Source organism: Primulina tabacum, chromosome 4, assembly GCF_025594145.1.
Source record: "Primulina tabacum isolate GXHZ01 chromosome 4, ASM2559414v2, whole genome shotgun sequence".
Lineage (NCBI taxonomy): Eukaryota > Viridiplantae > Streptophyta > Magnoliopsida > Lamiales > Gesneriaceae > Primulina > Primulina tabacum.
The window spans coordinates 9,439,517-9,456,050 of NC_134553.1; the positions used below are offsets into that span (position 1 = coordinate 9,439,517).

The 16,534-nt window shown below is 33.8% G+C and overlaps 1 protein-coding gene across 3 annotated transcripts; it reads right to left on the reverse strand.

Moving 5' to 3' along the window:
- Positions 1-11,921: 11,921 nt before the first annotated feature.
- LOC142543045 (la protein 1-like) lies at positions 11,922-15,860 on the reverse strand. 3 transcript variants are annotated; one of them, XM_075650028.1, is made up of 10 exons: positions 15,680-15,860; positions 15,456-15,534; positions 14,797-14,946; positions 14,563-14,705; positions 14,267-14,415; positions 13,372-13,479; positions 12,894-13,290; positions 12,670-12,817; positions 12,289-12,370; positions 11,922-12,194 (listed from the first exon to the last, which is right to left on the reverse strand). In XM_075650028.1, the coding sequence occupies exons 1-10, from the start codon at positions 15,731-15,733 to the stop codon at positions 12,092-12,094; spliced, it is 1,413 nt and encodes a 470-aa protein (XP_075506143.1). In that variant the 5' UTR covers positions 15,734-15,860; the 3' UTR covers positions 11,922-12,091. The 3 variants fall into 3 exon arrangements, with proteins under 3 accessions (XP_075506143.1, XP_075506145.1, XP_075506144.1); XM_075650030.1 differs by lacking the exons at positions 15,456-15,534; positions 15,680-15,860 and adding an exon at positions 15,038-15,414 and having other exon boundaries at positions 14,797-14,950; XM_075650029.1 differs by lacking the exons at positions 15,456-15,534; positions 15,680-15,860 and adding an exon at positions 15,038-15,414 and having other exon boundaries at positions 14,797-14,953.
- Positions 15,861-16,534: the final 674 nt, after the last annotated feature.

The following is a 16,534-nucleotide window of genomic DNA, read 5'->3' on the forward strand; positions in this document are numbered from 1 at the left end:
AGTCCACACCATTGCACTTTTCAGGTTTTTCACCGTGACTGGCTGGGACAGAAACCGCAGAAGCACGTAGGGTAACATGAGAGACAACTTGAGGCGGCCTGATCAGTTTCTCTTTGCACGCTGGTTTCAGTAGCCATATCAGAAACAAACCACATAATGATTAAGTCTGTTTTAAGTTTGTTAGATAAAATGCTAATAACAGTAGCGTAGAAATGAACTCGTAAAGATAAATCAGAAACCGAAACAAGTGTGTTGTTTACAGTATGATTATCATGCAAAGGAAATCAAAACCAAACCGAGGTCTGTAGCTTGTACAGTTTTCTTAAAACAGATTCGCCCCCTCCGGTATGTGCTTCGAGGTTTAAGCGGACGTCTGTTTCCCAAGATACAACGGACAGACCAGCAGTGATGTCGCACAAATCACTATGCTAGCGAACAAAATAGTACCTGAAATTTATCAGTGGACGAAGTAGGAGAAGAAGCACAGCAAAGAGGCAGTAGCAGAATGCAGAGACGTAGGAGAAAGTGGATTTCGGTGTGGTTTTATTGCCTTAGCACATCCCCTATTTATACATGCCAATACCGGCCAGACAAAAGGTCAAATGTTGCCATAAAGATGGCAGACGAAGCACCAACAGCCAGGCCATGCAAAAGGTCTCAAAGGCATGTGAAAGTCTCAACCGAAAAAAAAGATGGCATAGACTAGCTAGGCGATTTTTGCCTTGATCGGTTCGACATTCGACGCACACAGGTCGCGCTCGTACACTTGCATACAAGTCAAGCCTTTTTCAGTTCAAATCGAGCCCATGATTTGCACCTCCTGCGCCGGCGTGCGCGAGATAGAGCCTCTTGACCAATTATTGTTACACTTTTATGAAGTGTAACACAATATACACTTATCTATGACACTTTATTTTTTCGATGTGGGAGAAACCAACCTTTTCAAATTTACATTTACTCACATGAAAAGCCCATAAATCTCACAACCCAATACATTTAATCCAACAAAAAGTTGATTTATATTTTCAAATGAGAAAAAGAGCGATAGGTTTTGGTTTAGCCTTGAACAGACTATTTTAAGCCTATGGCCTTAACAATTTGGGAAGTGGTTCGGATATGAGCTATATGAAAGTGATTGATATATCTGCTATGAAGATAGAAGATAAGCACAAGGCCAAGAAGGCCTCAACAAGTGCATCCAGTGATCTAGAGTCTCCGATGATTACACAAATCGAAAAGTGGAAAGCATTGAGCAGCACAGTAGGAGAGCGTCTCCAAAGAAGAAAACGTAAAAAAAAGAATGATTCAGTTCAGGCTAGTCCAACCAAGCCGAGGTTCAAGTCAGTAAAGTAGAGAATGTGGCTCAAAGCAGCAGAAGTCAACATATCAACTCCATTTTACAGCTTCATCAGATATGGAATCTGTTTCTAAATTTGGAATCTCCAAGGACTCAGCCGTGGGAGCAGCGGAAGAGGAATACACTCTTCTAACTTCAAAACTTGTTCATAATCAACCAATCCAGCCTACAACCTCTTCACAACAAGCAACCCCAATTCAAACATCATTCACAGCTGAGTAACACATATCAGCTCACACAACCTCATCAACTAGTACAAACCCTATACTTACACAAGCCCAACCAATCTCTAAACTTGTAGAGCATACCACAACAGAACAATACTCAAACATTCATGTACAACCAGATCTAATCATTCAACCATAGAAGCAAGTTCATCAAGATCACGAGATGGCTGACGCTCCAAAACCAAGAACTGCAGAACAATTTGATCAGACCATGATAGCCAACACATCTTATGATTAAAAACAAAAGACTAAAATTGAGAGATATATAGCTGAAAAGATGTTCAATTTGATGAAAAAGGATCATATAGCTTCGTGGATTTCGTAATCAACCTCTCAATTCAATGAAAAGAAAATTATAGAAGATGGCTCAATGGGAAGTGATTTGATGGAGCATTTTGGAGTCCAACACTTCTCATGTCTTGTCTGACAATAGTAATGTTTCTTTTATGTTGGTGCATAAAGCATATATGAGCGCTCTCAAGTGGTTGAATTTCTATACATAATAGTCCTTTATCACTTTGGTTGAAGACATCACTTTTAGAGAGTCATCCAGAATTAGACGAATTGCAAGGAATTTCCAAGGAAATTGTTGAAGATCGGGAGAAATCCGAGGTGACAAGTGATTCCCACACTGTACATACAGAGAAATCTACACAACAGATTGTACAAACACTCATAGACACTGATTTACAACATATACTTACAGAACACATAGAAATAACTGTTGCATACTGCAAAATGAAGCAGTCAAATAAATAGATACATAGATGCCGGAACCAGAGCAAATAGATAAACAACTTAGCTTCACGTTCCCAGTGATAGAATAGATTCAGCTTCCCAAATCCTTTTGATCCAATTTTTACAGCTATTCTCGAAGGCATTGAAGAAAATAGATTTATGCTACAAAATGTTCAGAACTACATACCGACTAAGCCTATGCTGTAAGATTCTCTTGACAAACTTGTCTCCAAGACTCAGTTAGACGATGCGTTCCAAACTCTACTGATCTTGTCAGCACTAAAAGGACATCTCTTCAATGACAAAGTAAGACTCTTCAGATCAACATTGATGCATTTCACAAATTGGACCAGTAGAGGTTTTCTGACATATTCGTGCTGACAGACGCCACTAGATCATATATAATGCATGGAGATTTAGCTTGCACTCAGCAGATGGAAATGGTTTTAGAGAGAAAAGACATCCAATCCAACACTATATGTAAAGTGGATACTCATATGTGCGAACTGGTTACCCATTTATATGATGAATCCAATAAGGGGGAAACCAGGAACTAGCAGCAGCAAATGTCGAGCATCAACCATCAGCAACAAATGCAGAGTAGATCAATTAAACCTCAACCATAGGCTACTAGAAAAATTTAGAAATCTTTTCAATCTTCAGGAAGTACTAGTTTCCCAGATGAGACAGTAGAGGAGGTGGAAATTTTGAAGATGACTGGCTATAGTACTCTAGTTCTCAGCAGCAGTATCAAAGCTGATCAGAACAAAGGAAGGAACAATAAGGTTCATTGATTAGAAAACGAAGACAACCAGATGACAATAGATAATATTTTTTCTGATACTAGTAAAATGTTAACACTTAAATTTGATAATATTGATAACCGAAATTGGAAAGAGGTAAAATATATATGATCAAGAATACAGTTTCCCATTTTTAATATTTCAATAGTCAAATAATCAAATTTAAAATAAAATTTTCATTGTGAATGTCTAATGCATAACCATTAGATCAAAGTCATTGAAGTTCTACAATAAGTGAGAGAAGGAAAACATCAAGTTTATCTTTTGGGTTACTCGGGTCAGGTGCAATCATAGTAAGGAACATATACTTTTCTTTAATGCACATCCAAGGTGCAAGGTTATATGGCGTTAGAATCACACGATGAATATTGTTGACCACTTTGACCAAAAGATTGGAATCTATCAGCCGATAGTCCTAAACTAACATTTCAAATATCGGATAAAAAAGATGGGTGTATGGCGTCAAAATGACGCCACCATAGTGAATCGGATGGGTGTGTCATTGTTTTACCATCATAGTGGTGGTCGTGGTGCCACCGCATATGTGTGTTTGTAGCAGTTGAAGCATATAACCTTTATAGACGAGGGGTGAATGGAAAGTAATACATATTCTTGTATGGAATTTGCTTCTTTGCATTCTGAGATCTACGTCTACTAGGTTTATATCGTCGATATCTACATATCTTACACTCATTCAAAGAATTGTCTACACCCCAATAGATCATGCATTTATTGTTACAAGCATCAATCTTCTCGACGGGCAGTTCGAGTTCTTTAATAAGTTCTTTGTAGCGTAAAAAGTCTCAGGAACATTGCTATCAATGGGACATAACTCTGACAGTAATTGACACATGTCATTGAAATTTCTTTCAGACATATTATGATCATGCTTCATCTTTAATAACCTCGCAAAACAGACAACAAAGAGTGATCGCGTAGGATTCCATCCAAGATCTCTTTCTCTGTTGATTTGATCAACTCATACAATGAATTTACATAGATGTTATGACTTTCTAGAGCCTCAGTAAACAGGTTTTATGGTGGGTTTTATTCATCGAAGTTGTCATTTTCATTTTCAAAATTTTCTTCGAAATTAAAATTTTCTTTAAAATTATTATCGTGCACAACAAAATCATCAGGTGCAATCATTTGTGGTTCCCCCACTACATTCAAAACACGACACGAAGAAGACGTAGCATCAAGATTAATAATTTAATATTTTGATATGATGGGAGAACTTACTAATTCCCATGATAATACCAACAATAATAATCAGGCACAAATATATTGTTCTAATTTTACTTTAATTGTATCATCTAAATAAGTTTTGTTCTGACATTTTTTGCGTTTGTACAGGCAACGTATTTTGCCATTTAATAAGTAATCTGGATGACTCAAGACAAACACAACATATGACTCTATGCCAGTACAATACTCCCGGGTTAAAAACTCATTCTTCAACATACGATACATCCAAGTTCTATCGTTGCTATCTATTTATAAACAACATTCAGATTTAGTATATGTATAATTGTATAAAATATTAAAAATTAAGCATAATATTGAATTAATAATTAAAAGTAAATGTTAAATTAAATATTTCATATTATTAGTAGTTTAAATAATAAATATAATAATATTTGATTTAAAATTAATTTTTTTATTAAATTAAAAATTAAAAATATTTATAAACAACATTCAGATTTAGTATATGTATAATTAAATTAAAAATTGTAAAAATAGTAATGTTAATAAAAATATTATAATATTTTAAATTATATTTGAACAAATATTCAAGTTCCTGAATAATGTATTTGAAATGATACAAATAATTATATATATAGCTTCATATACAGTAAATGTAAAATTTATATATTTATTATCAAATTAACATATATATATAAAGAAATACACTACAACACATGCATCTATCTATATATACTTGTAGTTAGATCTAACATACAATTAAATAATACATAAATTAAATAATCTAACATAAAGTAATATTATTTGACATACATCTTAACAATAAAAAATATTTTATATAGATATACATCTAACACATGTATCTATCTACATATTTCCAAAACATACACACACACACACACAAATATATATATATGTGTGTGTGTGTGTGAAAAATATGTTTGAAGCGTGGACTTAGAAAGTTCAAGTTGAGAACCAGATCAATAAAATTAAACAAAAACACAAGTTTTAGTAATTAAAAAGCATGAAATTTGGGGGGGAAAGGGTAAGAATTCGTCTGTACTAGAGAGAAAAGACGAAAATCGCTAAAAAATGAAGGGGAAGAGGGGGTATTTATAGATGATTATCTGACAGTTTTTAGAAAGATTAGCGACGAATTTCTCAAAACCGTTGTTAATTTTTTTTTTTTTTAAAATCGTCACTAATCTGAATCTAATTTTCAAAATTAAAAATTGCTACGGAATTGAACTTAAAAAACTTCATCGCAATTAGCGATAGAATTATTTAAAAAATCGTCGCTATGTAATTAATGCGACAATTTTAATATTTTATCGCTAATATTGCGACGGAATATCAAAACCGTCGCTAAAATTCAAACTGTCGTTAATCTAGCGACTGTTTCAATAAAATTGTCGCGAATTTTATTATGTTTTTAAAAACCATGGTAATTCGCCCATTCTTTTCTTAAAATCGTGGACAAATTCAATTTAATGACGGTTTTAAAAAAACTGCCGCTAAATTAGCGAAGAAATTCGAATAAAACCTTCGCTAGAATTCAATAAAAAACCGTAGGCAAATTCAATTTAGAGACGGTTTTTTATACCGTCGCTAAATTTAGCGATGATGTTTTGAAAACCGTCGCTAAATCAACTTTTATTGTAGTGTGTGATTCCTCAATTTTCTCCATCCTCATTGCCTACACGTGTCGTTTACATTCAGGACAACATGGGATGGAGAGTTGGTTTTGCGGTCCCCGTCTTGCTGATGTTGCTTGCCATTTTCTCGTTCTTCTCGACTTCATTGTGGTACATCTAACCAAATAGTAAAACAACCTTATTAACCGATTTGGTTAAGGTCATCGTAGCCTCTTGCAGAAACCGGTATTTCAAAATGTCCGATAAAACCAATGTCACAAGAACGGCTCGTCTCATATTCCTCCCAGCCAAAAGCTCAAGTGTGTGAGATTCAAACAGGGGCGGAACTACACTAGGACTGGGTTCAGCTCCAACCCCATCTAATTTTAAAATAATAATAATAATAAGCATGTTTTATTTTAAAAATTTTGTTGACTAGCCCCAATCAGTTTTCTCTCTCCTGTTCACTCGCCAGCTCCAGCTCCAGCCTTCTCTCTCAAGCCATCATAATTTTTGTTACTTGAAATGGCCGTAACTTCACCGTCGGTCGCCGATTTTTAAAATCGATTGTAAATTCGGAAAGCCCACGACATAAGCTTTCTTTTAATACCAAATTTTCGAAGTTTCTTTGTCGTCTTGAAATCGGCCGTTGCCCATTGGTCGCCGTTTTCAACGAAAATCGTGAGGAAATCTTAATGTTAGACTTACTAACGCTCATTCTTGTTGTTCTAAGTTAGATTTCGAATTTTAAAGGTAATTTCAGATTTTAGTGTTTCGAAATTTGGTTATTTTGGTTCTGTTAAATTCCGATAATTGATATATGTTAAATTGTTGATTGTAAGTATTATATTTGAGCTGATATGAGGTATGGATAATTTTTCAGAATTTATTTGGGTATTATTTCAAATTTTCAGATTTTATATTGGGGATTTTCGATTTTTAGTATTGATTTTTTATTATTAGGATGTTTAGATGTTATAGAAAATATAAGTGCGAATTTATGAAATTTTATAGGAATTTTCGAAAAATTCTAAATTATTCAAATGGAATTTTCGAACTTATAAGGCTGTAAAAATTTTATATTAAAATGTATGATGTCTTAAGATTGGCAAATGTTAACATCGAGAATTGTTTTGAAATAATTATAAGTTTTCGAGGTTTATTGGATTAAAGTAACAATTATATAGTGTCGGTAATGTTGATTTGATTCAATTAACCATAATAAGTTAAACTAAAATGACATTTTATGGGGTAGACGGCACCAAGGAGAAAAGAACTCAAGAATGAAACAAAGAAAAAACATCGACTCATTTTTTAAACAAAAAGAGCAGACATCGGCAAGTCAGAAGCATTCTCCATCTAATATTGACGTCTCAAATCCCAGTGATCTACAGCTTAACAAATCTTCTAGAATTGATGTTGATGTGAGTTCTCTTGAACCTGATCTGGCATTACGTACTTCGATATGGAAATATCATGTTAATCAAATTGATGAAATTAGATGAGCTTATATCAAGATGGGACCATAACAACCAATTAAGAATGAGTATCCACCGACCAAATTTGGAAGTCAAAATAGACGATTCCAAAGTCACTGGTTTAAAAAAATTTACTTGGTTTGAGTACTCTCCTTCGAAAGATGCTGCATTTTGTTTTTCGTTCTTCTTGTTTGAACATAAGAATCCTCGTAATCCTGCATTTACAATGGATAGATTTAAATATTGGAAGCGAGTTAATGATGGCGATAGATGCACATTTTTTATGCATATAGGATACAATACTTCACCACATAACAATGATATGGGATATCTTGATAATTTGATGAATATATCTCGTCATATTGCACAAAGTGATAAATGCACAATCTTCAAAAGAAAAACAGAAGAATAGATTGTGGCTTACATCAACTATTGAAATCATTTGATGGCTCACTTTGCAAGCATGTGCATTTAAAGGGCATGATGAACTCCATCTTCTAATAATCGTGGAAATTTTATCGAGATGATAAATTTTATAGGAAAAATGAATAAGAGTATTGGAAATATCAGTCTTAGAGAAAGCTCCAAAGAATGCAAAGTATACTTCACCTGATATTTTAAAAGATGTCTTGAATATCATTTCCAACTAAGTGAGAGCCGAGATTCGTAAAGAAACTGGGGATGCAAAATTCTGCATTTTAGTTGATGAAGCGAGAGATGCATCTAACAAGGAGCAGATGGGTATTGTATTAAGATTTGTGGATATTGACGGCTTTTTACGAGAGAGGTTCTTTGCCATTGTGCACGTGACAGATACAACTGCTGCAACACTTGAAAGAAATATTGGATGCACTTCGTCGTTATGACTTGCATATCCAAAACATGCGTGGATAGGGATATGATGGTGCTAGCAATATGCGCGTTTCTTGGAATGGATTGCAGGATTTTTTTTTTTTTTGAAATATTGCTCGTTGCATATTATGTACACGGTTTTGCTCAACGACTTCAACTAGCATTAACTGCAGCTTCTGAAAAAGAGATATCCATTTGGTTATTCTTTTCAAAATTGAATTTCATTTGTAATATCATCAATGTATCTCCTAAACGACACGGTGAGTTACATTCTGCTCAAAGAATTGAAGTTGCGCATATGGTAGATAATGGTGCAACGTGATACAGGTAGAGGATGTAATCAAATTGGAAATTTATTACGACCTGGAAAGACTCATTGGAGTTCTAATTCCGACTCACTTTGTAGCATGATTGATATTTATAGCTCTGTGATTACCGTGTTAGAAAATATGTTGAATGATGGAGCTTCTAATTCCATTCGTGGTATGGAGCTGCTAATTCCATTCGTGGTAAAGCTAGTGTTGCATTGATTACGATGAAGTCTTTTGATTTCATATTCATATTAAACTTGATGCATAAGATAATGGGGTTAACAAATCTGCTTTGTCGAGCATTGCAAGAGAAATCTCTAGATATTTTAAGTGCAATAGGATTATGTTTCAACGACTAAACATTTGTTTCTTACTTTAAGAGAAGAAGGATTTGATCTCTTACTTAGTCATGTGAAAGAAGTTTGTGTCGAGTATGACATTGAGATACCTCACATGGAAGCTCTTTATAAATCTGGTACAAGGTCGTTCTTGTCAACAAAATGATTCAATCACAGTTGAGCACCACTATTGATTTGATGTATTTACAGCTGCAATAGGATTTCAAGTTGAAGAGCTTAATAATAGATTCAATGATGATGCAGTTAAACTTCTTAAACTTAGTTGTGCTTTGAAACCTAAAGAAAAATGTAAGCTTCTTAATGTTGATCTTATCTATCGACTTACTGAGAAATTCTATTATCTTGATTTCGATTCACAAGATTTGCATCACTTGAGAATGCAATAGGATCACTATAAACTTGATGTTGCTGGCCATGAAAGATTTCAGAATTTATCACCTATTTCTGAATTATGTCAAAGATTAATTGAGACAAATAATTCAGGAACCTACGATTTGATTGACAGGTGATTTATACATTTTTTATCTACAGTTGTTTACTTATTTATTGAATCTGATATGTTTATTTAATTGACAGGTTGATTCGTCTGCTTTAATTCTCCTCGTTTCTACAGCAACAACGGAACGAGCATTTTCAGTAATGAAACTTGTTAAAACTGCTCTTCGTAACAAGATGGAAGCATAGTTTTCGGAGATTCTATGATAATCTACATCTAACGAGATTTGGTTGAAAAAATTGATAACGATTTAATAATTAATTAGTTTATTCTAAGAAGAATCGAAGAGCACAACTTCAATAGTATTTTAGCTCCATGTTTTTGAAGGTATTAAATATTAAATACTCTTGTTCTATGTTTTCATAAGTCAATGTTTACATATTTTTTATTTTAAATTTTTTAGTTAATTATTTATTTTGTTAAATACAGTACGGGACGGAGCCAGGTCCAGGTAATGTTGAATCCATGCTCCACATCTGAATTCAGATTGATGAAATTTATCCTTTTGTTCCTTCTTTTGTGTTTGTCGCCAATTGGATTTGGGAATTTTTTTTGACGGGGTACACAATGAAATCTAAGAGCGAAACTTGAACTTTTGGAATAGTTACGCATGAAACTTCAAATTCAACTAAAACTGGATCAAATACTTGCTGAGCTTTATTTTGAATGTCTACATATTTCTTAACAAGGCTTGCATAGTTAAAAATGTTGGAGTACCGTTTTTTCGCACCCAATAAACAGAATAAGTTTAAAAATTTTGTTTCGACATTCAAAACGTTCCTTGAGTGTCGTATGAATTTAAACATTCATATGATGTTTAGAATTGTTATATTTGCGTATATAATGCTTGCTCCAAACTATTTCGGATTTTAAGCTGAGATAATCCTTCTTATATATTCCTTCGAACGGATCTCTCTCCTGACCATCAAATTAAGTTCACTGGTCAGAGACTTTGTTCCTTGTTTAGATCATACTAGAGATCTTAAACAATTTATGCGTTGAGACGAGGATGCCCGAATTTCAGAAATCCAGAGTTGGTGCAACAACGATGGGCAACGATGATAGAGGTTGTCTCGGCCAAAAAATTTTCTTCAAAATTTTCGTGATGGCCGAGATATTGAGATGGAGGAGAGGAAGAATTTTGTTGTGTATTTTTATGTTTTGTGTTGTGTGTATTGTTTTATCAACTTGTAATAACATATTTATAAAAAATACACAAGTCTTATGTTACTAGGATTCCTAGTCATTATCTTATGTTACTAGGATTCTTAGTCATTATTTAATTTCCTTGACTAACTTATTAGTTAGTTAATTATAGACTCCTATATAATATTTTATGAGAATATTGTACATATCACTATTACTATTACTATTATTTAATTAGTAAATTTCAAATTCACTAAACAAATAATTGTGAACTCGTTATAACTCTGATCGACGATCTGACAGTTTCGATGTATCAATGATACAAATCTTGTTTATATAATGAAAATTGAAAAATTTTTAAGATAAAAATTTTCACTGATCCATTTTTAATAGTTGTCAGTTTTAGAATATATGGTACATTTCTTAATGAGTTTCATGATTTTACTTTAAGAGACGGACCTCTTAGTACTTATTATATATTCAAAAAATTTATATATGCAGCTTGCATGAGTATACAGATAAAGTAAATGTCATAATTTGATAAAACCGTAAAATATTATTAAAATAAATATTGTTTATTGTCATAAAGCTCAAACCACAATTTGGATCGCTGAACACTTACTCTAACAATCTCTCATTTGTCCTATAACCAACTACTCATAGATCTTATACTCACTATTTCACGATGCTTCTCGCTTTAATGCATCTGATAGGCTGTGAGTCTTTAATGCACGGAGACTAATGTAATTTCTAGAATCCATTATGTTATATAATCAAGAATTAAACGATAAGTTGTAGCGAAAACGTACATGAAATCATAATCATTTCGAACGAGATGTTGGGATTGAACACAAAATAATTACAGAGTGCTACATAAAAGTTTTATTTTCCATAAACTTCTTGTGAATCTAAGATTACTTGGTGAAGGGATGTTGGATTGAATGTGAAGGGATTTTGGATTGAATGTGATATTGTTATATTGGAATTAATTTATTGATGGGAATTCCCTTACAGGATTTTTGTCATGTTATCATGTATGGCTACATTTATGTACTATTTTAAGAAAGTGTGTATACATGATAAATAAATCGTGCAGCGTTGTTGGTTTTACTTTCTGAAATAAAATACCTCTAGTATTGGTGTAACATTAAACAATATTTTGATAGCATTGCATCCATATATACTGATTTTTAGTACTTGGTAGCATTTGAGATATTATAATTTTTTTAAAAAAAATATGATACTTTATGACTAGAATATAATAAAATGTTAGAATGGGATGATAATCATTGATAAATATTGTGGAATTTGACGAAAACGAATACCAACGGTGCGTCATAATAAATAGATTATAGGTTCATTTATTTATTACAAAATAGCATCAACGGACGAGTTCGTAGATCATACATTCACAGGTTAAGAACAGCGGCAATAAAAACCGGTGTCACAAAATTGTCGATCATGAACCACGATTAAATGGTTCGTCAAACTTTTTGAAACTTATTGGGACGATTCGTCGAGTCGTTCTCTCTCGAACGAGAATGCTTTCCACCAAAATTCCTGCCGCCTCTCTTGTGCTTTCCTCCCCTGTTAAACATCAAGAAGATAACGAGCTGGATACAGTATCGACCTGGTGGACTAAAATTTATACGTGCAACCAATTTATGAATGACAAGCATACCTCCTGTGGTTGCTCTGGTGATTGTCATGGTGCCTCCCCTGCTTCTCCCGAAGCAAACTCCAGTATTCTTTCTCGGCATCACCTATCGTGACAGAATAATCACAAAGAGATTGAAAATTGCAAAAATAATGCTACCAGAGATCCAAGTTCGCAACCCGGTGGTAGTTTGTTACATAAGGCTGTGTTTTTTTTTTAAAGAAAAAGTTAAAAAATTCTTGCATCGTGGGATGGAAGATGAAGATTAAGCTATTGATTAGTGGTGAGTGATGATGACAGAAACAAGTACAAGATTAACTGTCACATGGTAACTCACAAGACATTATCTTCTTCGGGCAACTAAATGAAAAAATTAGAATAATAATGAAAGGGGTCGACACAAACCAGTTAAAGGGTCAAGAATGGTAATGAAATTTTTCACAACTAGACCACCCTTCTCAGAAATGGCAGCAGCAGTACGTGCTTTCTGAACAGCTTCAGCATCTTCAAACCTTATATATCCCGAATCACTTTTAAACTTGAAATCAACAAACTGTATAGGAGAAAGGGGAAGTTATATGCATGCCAATGAATACGAAAAGAAAATAAAAATATTTAGAAAACAATACCTTAACATTACCAAACTTATTAAAAATATGTTTTAGGTCCTCTCTTAAAACATCATCTTGGTCATCCTTGTAAGCTTCAATGTTTATTCTTTCTTCACGGGATCCTTGGTCTTTCTTATTATCTGTTATGTCTGAAGATTTTTCAGATTTTTGGAAACCAGTCTTATCCACCTCCTCTTCACCCTCTGCATTTTCTTCATCATTCTCCATATCTTTAACATCTACCACGATATCTAATGAGGTATCTCCAGACGTATTTAGTGGCAAAGCTTGTTCACCATCTTTTTCAGGTGCATCAACATTATCACTCATGGACTTTTGATTACCATTTTGTTCCAAGTCATCTCCAGCGATGATTCTTTTCAATCTAAATGCAACAATTAACCCTTGGGGATAACTGTCACAATGATAGCTTCAGATAAGAACAGTAGAAGAAACATAAGGACCTCTGCCACAATTTTTTTCGCAGAATACTCACTCCGGTTCAGAATCAGCATTGGCATTGTCCTTATTATTTGCATCTTTTTGGGGCCGAGTCTTTGCCACTTCTATCCCTTGCTTAGCTCGCATTTCATCGAAGTCCTTCCTGTGTCATCAGGTAAGGAGAACAACAACAAAATGAGTCTAATTAAATGGGGATGGAGCAATGTAAAACCATCCTTTCGAGCTTCAAGATAAATGAGGTTAAAATTTAGAAAATACAAAGAAAATAACTATTTTTAAGGGGAAGTGGGAATCAGGAAGATATGGCTCACATTTGGAATCAAACACAAGGAAGCCTTCTCTATGGCTGAGCAATGAGGTCAACAACCATAGCAAATGGAAAAGGGTAAAAAAGAAGTGAAATAAGATAACGCAAGCATCTATCCAACGACTTGATTCATGCCATTCATACCTGAGATGTGATGCACATTTTACATCAAAGAGTCCATAAGATTGCAATTGGTTCGCATGCAGATGTACAAAAGTAAGGTTAAACCAATCCAATACACAAAAAATATACCTTTCATTATATTCATGTCAGTGCCAGTATAAAATTTGGATACTACCAAATGCAATCAACCATGAAAAATACAATGGTATGCCATGCTTTCAAGGCTGTCAAAGAATGTTGTTTGAGAAAGTGACAAACCACATTCTACAAGAAGAATAATGAAGTTGGAGTACAGTAGAGAAAACAAGCATGTGCTATACACCACCAACCCCCGACCACTGTCTACAAGTGGGAAAACTCCTAGTTGGAGAGAACATATCTTCTAACCTTAACAGAATTGGAACATGAATATAACAATTTTTGTACTCAACACAGCGAGACTTCAAAATACAACTAAGATCAAATAAGAAACGTATGCCCTTAACTGTTTCGTACTTACTTCGGTTTCAACTCTAACTCCGCCCCTGAATAATTCAAGGTTTGGTTCAAAATATTTGCAGCATCTTCATCATTTGAAAACTCAATCAGTGCTGTTCCGCAAAACAACCTATTGTCAGCAACATGACGAGGTAACCTCACACTATTAACCTGGCATAGATCAGTCACCAGAAGTTACAGGTTTTACCCGATCTTATAGGTTCGAATCACACTTCAGAAACCGCACAATAGAGGCTTGAAGTAAATGATTGCAATCTTCAAAGTTAACACTGGAAATTTAGCTGTGGTGAGAAATACCTTAGCATATTGGCCAAAGAAAGACTCAACATCCTCAAGCTTCACATCATACTCCAGTGGTGAGGCAGCAATTGTTCTAACATCTGCTTGCTTCATGACCTCCTCCGCCTTTGCAAGCTCGGTAATTCTACCAACCTTCTTCCCTTTAAGAAGAAGGAGGAGAGAAAAAAAACGTAAGACATGAAAGCATTTCATCCAAGCATATAACATCCTGACAAGCTTGAAAAAACTAACCATCTTCTGAAACTTTGAGGAATGTAGAGGTCCTCAAAGTTTCCACAACAGCCATAATGGTGTCATCAGCTACATCTTCTGGTTTCACCTCACCCAGGCCCAAATGACCTCTCATTCGTGAAAATGAGATAATCAATGACAAACTTACCACTGGCTTCTAGTTAAGAAAACGAATTTGTGGATACCATCAAATCAATAACAGCACCATTGTATATATTTTACTAAACTAAAAATCATGTACCTTGTCCTCTCCAGCCCAAACTAAGTTTCAGCAAAGCCCGTAATCATTTTGGCCAAAAAATATCTACATTACAACCGTGTGAGAAATTTCTGGTTTATTGATAATTTAAGCAGCTTATCACGAGGAAACGAACATGAAAAGCTTATTTAGTAAACCACTAAAAATATTCTCCTATCTCCTTTATTTTATTGAGCAGTCATGTTGCCACCCAGACGGTTAGCGCAATCTATCCATATATCTAAATATGTTATAAATTTACTATACTATTCATAAGCATACGAACTAATAAACTATCAAATTTATAGTTTTATTCTAACTACTGTACAGAAAACAAAAATATCATAGCATATCAAGCTGTGAGCAACCACATGCACCATAGTAACACAAGAACTAACTTCATTAACAAGGAAAAGGATACTCCCATCTTCACTTTCAGAGATGGTTTTCTTCATAAAAGCATCTCTCGGAAGATTACTGTCACTGAAATAGAACTCTACCTGCAAGGCAACAGAAATAAATATAAAATTTACTGATAGCACGTAAAAAAACAAAAAAAAAAGCTTCCTTTTATAATCCAAAACCCAAAAACTAAATCAATAGCTACATCAAGCAAGAAAACAAAGGTACAGCGATGATTTCAACCTGGCGAATTACTTTCTTTGCTGTTTCTTCGTCCAACGACGTCGTCGGCTCCATTGATGCCGAAGTAATCGCGGAGAGACTGGAAATTAGGGTTGTAGAAATTTCGAAGAATTTAGAGCTATTGCGGCTTGGGATTTATTACAATTATTTTCTTGTTTGTTGATGGAATGGGCCACAAGCGCACACTGACCAATAGGCTGATCTCGGTATGCTATAACCATTAGGGGGCGGGCATTCGGGTACGGTCCTCGATATTTGACCCGACCGTATCGAGTTAATATATATATATATAGACATTGTATTATTAAATATGAGACATTTAGAGTAATTAATTTTTGGTATCATGGTCTGTTTTAATAATTATATATATTAATAAAATGTTAAAATTTTAATGCAAATCATATGTAGCTTAGAGGATAGGACCTTTGTTTCCTAAACTTCAAGTTGTATGTTTAATTTCTATTTTACTTTTTTTTCTATTTATTTTTAATTTATATATCAAAATTACAGTATAATCTCTCACTATATCTTATAATTATATTTTAATCTTCATTTAAATATAAACCAAATGAATTATAAAAAAATATTGTACACGTGTCGGTGCACTAGTATATATATAAACAAATTCAGTTAATATCGGTTGAGGTCGTGTAGGATTTTTCGTGTTCGATACCCGATTGGATACTCACATTAAATTTATTTTTCAAAATTACTTTTAAATATATTATTGTATGATAATTATAAATTAATTAAGAGTATGTACGTTTCTTGTGAGACGGTATCACAGATCTTTATTCGTGATATGGGTCATCATGTCTATATTTACAATAAAAAGTTAAAAAAAAATTCATAAAA